The following is a 9,149-nucleotide window of genomic DNA, read 5'->3' as shown; positions in this document are numbered from 1 at the left end:
CTCTCCCTTTCTCTCGTTTCCCCAGGCTGCAGTAGCAGGGGGCCTGTTTTGGGGAGGCTGTAACCTTAGTGCACTCTTCCTATAGATGTGCAGCCCCCTCCCCCTCTGCCCCCCCCCCCCCCCCCCTCTCCATCTGCGCTTAACCAAACGCCTCCCCAAACTCAGGGGGAGCGCCACTGACCCCTACAGACAGGGTTTGGCATTGCAGGCAAAGGTTTTTGTGTGTGAGACAAAGACATTCCGAAAAAGAAGCATGTTTGGTCTGAAATTGTTTGCTGGTAGGACCAGGAATTTATGTGCGTTTAGCAGCTTAGCATCTAACCTCACTCTGTCCGTGTGTGTGTGTGTGTGAGAGAGAGAGAGAGAGAGAGAGGGGGGGGCACACATGATATATTGATGAAGTGCTGACAGACTTTTGTGTGTATGTGTCTGTCCCAAATTCAAAGAGCTTTGTTAGCATCACCAGAATACAATGCTACTTATAAAGCCCAACTTGTGAAAATAAATATCCCTCTCCCCTCTCTCTCTCTCTCTCCTCTCCTCTCTCTCTCTCTCTCTCTCTCTCTCTCTCTCTCTCTCTCTCTCTCTCTCTCTCTCTCTCTCTCTCTCCCTAGGCACTGTCGTGAGGAGAAGACAGAGAGCAGATCACCTCATCTCAGGGTTGGTGTGTGAGACCCTCACTCTGCTGCGGTGGAGGGCTTCACAGAAACAGATACTGTGGTGAGTGGTGTGTGTGTGTGTGTGAGACTGTACTGTTCACAAACCTCCTCAGATCCACTTAGCAAGGTGTCCAGGTGGTACCTGATGCCTTAATACCTCTCTCTCTCTTGGGCTCCACCTTCCTCTTCTCTCTCCATCTGTCTTTCTCTCTCTCTCTCTCCTCTCTCTCTCTCTCTCTCTCTCTCTCTCTCTCTCTCTCCATCTGTCTTCTTCCCTCTCTCTCTTTCTCTCTCTCCATCTGTCTTCCCCCCCTCTCTCTCTATCTCTCGCTCTCTCTCTCTCTTTATTTCTTTCTCTCTCAATTCAATTCAGTTTTATTTATAAAGAACCTTTCGTGCAAACAGCAATACAAGGTGCTTAACAGCAGCACTTAGAAAACACAAAAAATGATAAAAGCAATAAAATATGTGTCAAAATATAAATAAAAATCAAGGTGCAAAAGTCATAAAATATGAAGAGATGTATACACACATGCATATGCATACAGAACATGTAGAGACCTACATTTCCAAAACGGTCAGGGATTTAAGAGAAGGCAAGGCTAAAAGGTATGTCTTAAGATGTTTCTTAAAAAGGTTCAACTGATTGGACCATCCTTAGCGCAAGTGGCAGGCTATTCCACAGGCAGGACCATAGTGAGCGAAGGCTGCCTCCCCATGTCTCGTGGTCCTCACCCTGGGAATAACTAGAAGGCCAGAGTCTGAGGATCTGAGTGGCCGTGATGGAAGGTACGGTGAGAGCAAGTCAGATAGATAAACAGGCGCAAGTCCATTTAGGGCTTTAAAACAAAAGTAAAACCTTAAAATCAATTCTAAAACTGACAGGGAGCCAGTGAAGGGATTTTAAGATGGGGGTAATGTGTGCTCTCTTTTTGGTCTTGGCCAGAACACGTGCTGCTGCAGAACATGTGCTTCTCTCTCTCTCTCTCCTCTCTCTCTCTCTTCTCTCTCTCTCTCTCTCTCTCTCTCTCTCTCTCTCTCTCTCTCTCTCTCTCTCTCTCTCTCTCTCTCTCTCTCTCTCTCTCTCTGGTTAGTTCAGTGGAGACTCTAGATAGTGTCCAGTAGCTGTAGAGGGTGTAGAAATCCCTGTGCTTAACAACTCACCTCACAGGATTAGCAGGCTAGCGCTAACAGATGGACGCTAATTCAGTCACTAACTCGTGCTCGGTTAGAGTGGACTCGACTGGTCACTATCAGACAAGCAGGCAGGCAGGCCAGAGGTGAGTTTGAATGCAAATCTAAATGTGGATATCATTGCTTGGTTGGCATGGTTATGGAGGCCGATATCTATGTCTGTTTACATCGCTATAGAGTTGTATAACAGAACCATGGCTTAATTGGTAGAACTTTTGGTCATACTTTGAAAGAATGGTTTTTTCCTTCGGGTCTGTGCGTGTGCGTGTGTGTGTGTGTGTGACTCCAGTGTCCATTTACATAGGAGTGAAATCTGCAGTTGCCTGACTAGTTTTGTTGTTCATGTCATTTATTGTTTTCTTTAATGTGGATTTGAGATGTAGAGGGCGAAATGGTGCTCATTTGTAGTGTGTCCTGACTTGTGTCTCTCTCTCTCTCTCTCTCTGTGTGTGTGTGTGTGTGTAGGCTGGATGCATCACACAGCAGAGCACTTTGTTGGGCGCGGCACACGGGACGCCTTCCCTCTGGACGCCCTCAACCGGGGACCATGGGCTCCGTGGGCAACCGCTCCTGGGCCCCGCCGTCCAGGTAGGACACACACACACACACGCACGCACATACATACACACATACGCATACGCACACTCTCTCTCTCTCTCTCAAACACACACACACACACACACATGATTGCACACACTCTATGCTGTTGGGACCCACTGCCCAGATCTCTCACACACACACACACAGGTCTGGGGCCCACTCACACACACTTGTCTCACCTTATGTTCTCCTGTCACCTGATAGGTGCGCTCCAGGCATCAATCAACATCAGTTCCATCCCCATCCTCCCCCTAGTCACGTGACTACTCTGAACCACCCCAGCAAATTTTACCCCAATGGGTAAGTACCACACACACACACACACACACACACACATACAGCTTTGTGTCATAGATATACACACATAGTCATATTACACTTGTTATAAAACTTCTCCTGTATATCTGACACTGATAGCATTTTGTTATTGTGTGTGTGTGTGTGTGCGTGCGTGTGTGTGTGTGTGTGTGTGTGTGTGTGTGTGTGTGTGTGTGTTTCTCCAGTGCCCTCCCTCGTGGAGGTGACAAGCTGGACTTGTCCCCAGCAGCACTGTTGCCTGGGTTACCGCGGGATGCCCCCCCTTCCAGGGTCCCGCCCCCCCCTCGCCCATGGGAGCAGCTGGGTCTGTACGAGCCCTCGCCCGAGGACCACGCCCGTCTCCATGGTTATGGAGGCCCCACACCCACACACCTTGCGGCTCGCGCTAACCAACTGCTGAAGGTGAGGACACTGTGTCAAAGTGTCAGGTGTGTGTGGTGTGGTGTGTGCACATATTATCTGTTTTTGTGTTTAGGTGTGTGTGTGTGTGTGTGTGTGTGTGTGGGGTTTTTTTTCACATATGGTCAGTATATTTGTTGTGTAACCTGAACACACACGCCATATTGGTGCGATGTTTGAGACATGAGGCAAATCATGAATGACACAGACATTTAAAAAAAAAACATCTGAAAATGATGGTAATCCAAAACGAAACCAACATGTTCAGACTTTAGAGGAAGCCTATAGAGGAAGCCTAGAAAGGCTTACGGGCAGTCGACTGACTAAACTAGTACTGGCAGTGATGTACGAACAACGGCCAGACATCTGAAGAAAAACAGTCGAGCTTGAGTAACGAAACAAATGTTTCCAAAATTAACAGCGGAAAGTCATGTGAAAGTGTCTCTCGTCTTTGAAGACGTTAACTGAGAAAAGCAACAGAAACGTGTGTAGTACTTTCAAGAAAAACATTAGTCGGCAGTTTACGGCTAAGGGGACACCTCGTACTGAGGTCCAGTTCCTCTCCCTGTGTCAGTCGTCGCGCCGCGCGTCCATGTTGACGAGTGATGCCTCTGCGGTTTTGGAGGTTTCGTAAGAATTTACTCAAATGCCTTTAATGAGAAATGGCCGTGATCTAATAGTGTGTGAGCTGGAAATGGCAGCAGGTCTTTCCCCTCGTGTGATGTGTGCGGCTTTCTAAAAAAAAATCAGTTTCGCAATGACAACACTCACTCTCTCTCTCTCTCTCTCTCTCTCTCTCACTCACTCACACACACACACACACACACCACACACACACACACTCAAACGTGTCTATAAAACCTCAGTCACTCTCATTCACGGGCTCTGTCATTCATTCTCTCATCTCACACACGTACACACTCGCGTACGTGCGTCCTTGCACACACACACACACACACACACACACACACACACACACACACGTGTCGGTATAAAGCTCACTCAGGCTCTGTTGTTCATTCTGTCGTAGTTTGCCGGTGCTCCCCAGCCACAGCACAGCGGCTCCAGAGCAATGGGACCTCTCGGAGACTCATGGGGTCAGGCCCAGCAGGTGTGTACCACACACACACACACACACACACAGTGATTATGCAATGTTTTTAAAAACACTTCTGTCTCGGTCTCTATCACTCACACACACACACACACACACACACACACACACACGCTAGACACTTTACCACAAACAGTCATTTTGTATTGACTTTCAAAACACCTTCAACAGGGAATGTGAGTCTTTCCGTCACATGTACCATTGTGTAGACCATTCCATTTAACTCAGTTGGACTAAGTGTACTGCCGATCTCTATTAACTCAGTTGGACTAAGTGTACTGCCGATCTCTATTAACTCAGTTGGACTAAGTGTACTGCCGATCTCTATTAACTCAGTTGGACTAAGTGTACTGCCGATCTCTATATCACTAGAGAATTGTAGTTTTCCTCCCCCGTGTGTTCACATGTGGTTTGGAAATGAACTGCTTAGAAACACTGAATATCTACCAGGCACTGACACACAGATGATCTCATTCACCAGCCACTCACTAGTTAATCATTATTTTGTGTCCGAACGCTAGCAGACACCTTCCTATTTGACCAGTGTTTGGCTGGTGGCTGGCACTAAGTTTGGTCACTGTCTTCACACACACACACACACCAGGGTTGTGCACAATACGAATTGCACTTCTGCTTCCTGTTTGCTACCTCAATTGAAATGTAAGTGAAATTCAAGAAGTGAATTGGAATTTAAGAGCCAGTTTCAATTCAATTCTGGAATTTTACACAAGCCTGACACACACACACACATAAGCACGCTTGACTGACCTGCTGGTGCTCTGTTGGTCCTCCTGTATCCCAGCAACCCCGGACGTTTGCTGGCAGTCAGCTGAAGCGCGCGGCCGCGTCTCTGGGGGAGCACTCTGTGATCCAGCACACGCCGCCCCCTCAGGCCCTGCAGCGCCCCCTGCTGGACGACTGCCCCAGCCCCAACAAGAGGAAGAGGAGCTCGCTCGCAGAGCAGGTGTGTGTGGAGGCACTCATATATATATATATAGATAGATAGATAGATAGATAGATAGATAGATAGATAGATAGATAGATAGATAGATAGATATACACACAAACACACACACACTTAAGCATATTCTATATGCAAATATGTTACTGTACACACACATTTCTGCATGCAAAGACTTGCACATTTTACAAACACACACTTAACATTAAATATGGTGTAGGAATTGCACACATACCTTAGTATCTCTCTGTGTGTACATGTGTGTGTGTGTGTGTGTGTGTGTGTGTGGTCCAGTTCTGATGCTCTCTCCTCTCATACCCTCCTACCCCCCAGCAGGGCTCTCACCCGGCACTGCAGCGGTTCTCAGGCCCCATGGGGGGGCACCCAGCGCAGATCCAACCCCCCACCCCATCCCAGTTCGCCCCCCCTCCCAAACCAGCCTTCTGGAGCCCCCTGCACAGCAACGCCACTCCACCCTGGGCCAACAGCCCCCCAGACAGGAAAACTAGCCCCACCGAGTATCAGGTACCACACTTCTGTCCACTTCACAATACGTCGCCGCTGGCCAGTTCAGATTTTGATCGAAGTTGTCTGAAGTTAAACTCTGGCAAAATATATACTGCTCAAAAAAAATTAAGGGAACACTTCAATTTTTCCACAATTGTTAAAACACATTTTTTGAAACCTTCTACCCTTTTCTCCATTCTCAAACTACATTCACAGAATGTCTGACAGTTCTTGCAAAATAAAACACTCGCCTTAAAAGTTTTACTTGTGCTCAGAACCAAACAGAGTCAGAGTACTGATCCAGTGTATGATTGAAGTGTTCCCTTAATTTTGTTGAGCAGTATAGTTGTCTCCATCTTAATACCATCAATCCTTAATTTCATCTTAAATTTCTCTGAAATATCCTTAAGTACCAGCCATAAATATGGATATGAATCATTTTATCTGGATTTGTTTGTGTGTATTAACACACATCTCTTCTCTCTCTTGTGCATCTGTTCTTTCCATCTTTTTCTTGTCGTCCTTGTCCATTTCTGTTGTTCCTTCCACCTTTTTCTTGTCGTCCTTGTCCGTTTCTGTTGTCTCTTTCCTGCTCATAGGACTCGTCTAAGTTAGGCATGGGCGGTTTCAGCTACAAACCCACTCCATCTGCTCCCTCACCCCTCTCCTCCCCTGGGGGCTACAACCAGGACCGTGCACCCCCTCAACTGCCCCCCCAGACTACCCACAAGCCCCTGCCGCCGCCCACCCCTCAGGCACTCGTGCACACCCACCACAGCCACCCGCGCCTCCACCCTCAAAACATCAAGCCCTCCTCCCACTCCCACACTACCACCTCCACCTCCCACCAGGGACCTCCGCGGTACCAGGACTCCAGGAGCGGCGCGGCCCAGCCTCGAGGGCCCGAGCTGGGCTTGCCATCAGCAGTGAGCCACCCTCCCTCTGGAGCTCCTATGCAGCTCCACCATCAGCAGCAGCAGCAGCAGCAGCAGCAGGCGTCATTACGGGGGGACACCAGCAGGGAGCGCCAGAGCGCGCCCACACCAGCAGCGAACCTCACCTCTGTGCCTTACAGCCTCCCCCACTTCCTCGGCCACCCAGGGATGATGACCCACGCCCACGCCCACGCCCACGCCCACGCCCACGCCCACACCTCAGGGGCGCCATCCACTCTGCCCCCTCAGGTCGCCAGTGCATCACATGCCCCCACCAACACCAACTCCAACTCCGGCCCTCATGGGTGGAAGCCAAACATCAGCCATGGGCAACACACCACGGTAAGCACAAGCACAAGTACACACACGCGCACACACACACACATACACACACACACACAGGGTTTAGGCCATATGACCATTTTCTTGAAATGAAAGGGTGAAATTAGTAAATTTGAGAGAACCCCCTGACAGGATTTAGGCCATATATTCAGTATTTATGTATTGTCTTTTAATTAGCATTTGTACGGCACTGTGGTCAGTGTAAACTGTATTTTATATGTGCCTTATAAATAAATTTGACTTCCTTACTATATAATATGACCATTTTCTTAAAATGAAATTAGTAAATTTGAGAGAACCCCTGGAGCCATGTTGACTCTTATGACACAGTTCTTTGCATGCGACTGTGACTGACCCATGTGAGTGTATGTTCCGACGGCCGAGCGTGTTAATGTGTAAGCCCAGCTAGCTGGCGGCAGCTGTCTCTGTGCCTAGTCGTAATTAGTCATGAGACCGCTGCTTCCAGAGTTTTTTCCACACGAATCCTTGACCTATGGTCGAATCGTTACGCGCTAATCAGCGAGGGTTGTTCCAGAGTGTGGGTTCACTTACGTAACTCTCATATCTCTATGTCTGCGTGTGCGTGTGTGTGTGTGTGTGTGTGTGTCCTCTCAGGGCTCGGGGCATTACATGTCGTCGCTGGACGCTCAGGGTGTGTGCGTCCCTCAGCAGAAGGAGCGGAGCCGCAGCAGAGACAACAGCGGCAGCAGCAGCAGCAGCAGCAGTGGCGGTCAGGACCACCGGCGCACCCCTGGCACCCCCCAGCGGGTGACCCCTCCTCACGCTGCCGCCGTCCAGGGCTCGCCCATGTCCATGACGTCCAGGGCCCCCGTCATCACCCCGGTCATCACGGCCACTCCTCCGCGCTCGGAGGCCCCTCACACACCCCACTACGGACACGCGGTCAGCAGAACGGGCCCTGCGGTGGGCTCTCCGCCTGGCGTGCTGTCCCACGCGGGTTGGAAGGCGTCGGCGGACGCGCTACACGCACTCCAGCACCATGGCAACCTGCCCCACCAGGGCGGGTATCAGGGACCCAAGACGGGCGGCGTCGGTCTGCACGCCCACGCGGAGATGGGCAAACCTCAGCCGAGCCGCCCGGCGATGCCCTGTTACTCGCACCCGAGCGCCGTTCAGGCGCCCGTTACCATGGCGACGGCTCCCTCGTCGGCGGGCGCGTCGCGGGCCGGCGAAAGCGTCATCACCACCACCATCTCCAAACACACTGCCCCCACCCGTGCCCCTGCCCCTGACCCCATGCCCACTAACTCCTCCAAGCCCCTCCACCACCTGCCCCCGACCGTCCCTGGACCCCAGACCACCAGCGTCACAAACAACAACAACAACAACACCACCTCAATCCCATCATACACCAGGCCGGACGTATCCCAGAAGGCCGTGCGGCCGTACCCCAAGGCAGAGCCGCAGTCGATGGAGGACGTGCTGAAGAAGCTGGAGGCGGAGCTGCAGTCCCACATGCGCCAGCGCGAGAGGGAGGACGAGGAGGAGCGACAGAAGGAGAGGAGGAGGAGAAGAAAGGAGGAGGAAGAGGAGGAGGAGAGGGAGAGAGAGAGGAAGAGGAGTGCCGAGAGGAGGCGCACAGCAGAACAGCAGGAAGCGGCAAGAGCAGCAGCAGCAGCAGCAGCAGCAGCCGTCGCCCGCAGTCATGTCATCACCACGACGACGACAACGACGACGTCCGCGTCGGAGGAGGAGTCGGCCATGGAGAGTCTGGAGAGGCTACTGTCCGCTGACCCGCCACCTCCACGCCTGTCGCCGGCGACCGCGGCCCGCCAGCCGTCCCCACCGTACCCGTGGTTGAGCCGCGGTGGCGCAGGGATGCCCTCGGGGTGCCCGCCCGCTCCCATGGCCGCCGCCAGTCGCCCGCCACCCCTCACGCCACAGACGGACTTCGCCCGCGAGAAGCAGCGTCAGCGCGAGAAATGGGCATCATCATCATTGTCCACCTCCTCCACAGCCCACACCTCGGGCCACATCGTGCCAACCCCCAAAACCAGCTCCTCGTCCTCGTCCATCCCGGCCCCGTCCAAAGACCTCCCCCACCCGCCTCCGCTCCGAGAGGCACCGCAGCTCTACCAGGCCTTCACCCGGGACCCCGT

At 51.7% G+C, this 9,149-nt stretch overlaps 1 protein-coding gene across 3 annotated transcripts in view; it reads left to right on the top strand.

The window, feature by feature from the left end:
* kdm6ba (lysine (K)-specific demethylase 6B, a) overlaps positions 1-9,149 on the top strand; it is a 42,194-nt gene that overhangs the window by 23,288 nt on the left and 9,757 nt on the right. For 2 of the 3 annotated variants that reach the window (XM_042069064.1, XM_042069061.1), the window contains exons 4-12: positions 615-720; positions 2,319-2,441; positions 2,658-2,753; positions 2,957-3,173; positions 4,201-4,281; positions 5,087-5,248; positions 5,579-5,770; positions 6,352-7,029; positions 7,645-9,149. The exon at positions 7,645-9,149 is cut by the window's right edge and continues 2,040 nt beyond it. In XM_042069064.1, coding sequence (XP_041924998.1) covers positions 2,401-2,441; positions 2,658-2,753; positions 2,957-3,173; positions 4,201-4,281; positions 5,087-5,248; positions 5,579-5,770; positions 6,352-7,029; positions 7,645-9,149 — 2,972 coding nt within the window. In that variant the 5' untranslated portion in view covers positions 615-720; positions 2,319-2,400. The remainder of the gene's footprint in view (positions 1-614; positions 721-2,318; positions 2,442-2,657; positions 2,754-2,956; positions 3,174-4,200; positions 4,282-5,086; positions 5,249-5,578; positions 5,771-6,351; positions 7,030-7,644) is intronic. The other variant, XM_042069062.1, reaches the window with a different exon arrangement.

The sequence above is a fragment of the Alosa sapidissima genome, chromosome 18, assembly GCF_018492685.1.
Source record: "Alosa sapidissima isolate fAloSap1 chromosome 18, fAloSap1.pri, whole genome shotgun sequence".
Classification (NCBI taxonomy): Eukaryota; Metazoa; Chordata; class Actinopteri; order Clupeiformes; family Clupeidae; genus Alosa; species Alosa sapidissima.
The sequence above is the reverse complement of the archived record's forward strand: the minus strand, read 5'-3'. Positions and strand labels throughout refer to the sequence as shown.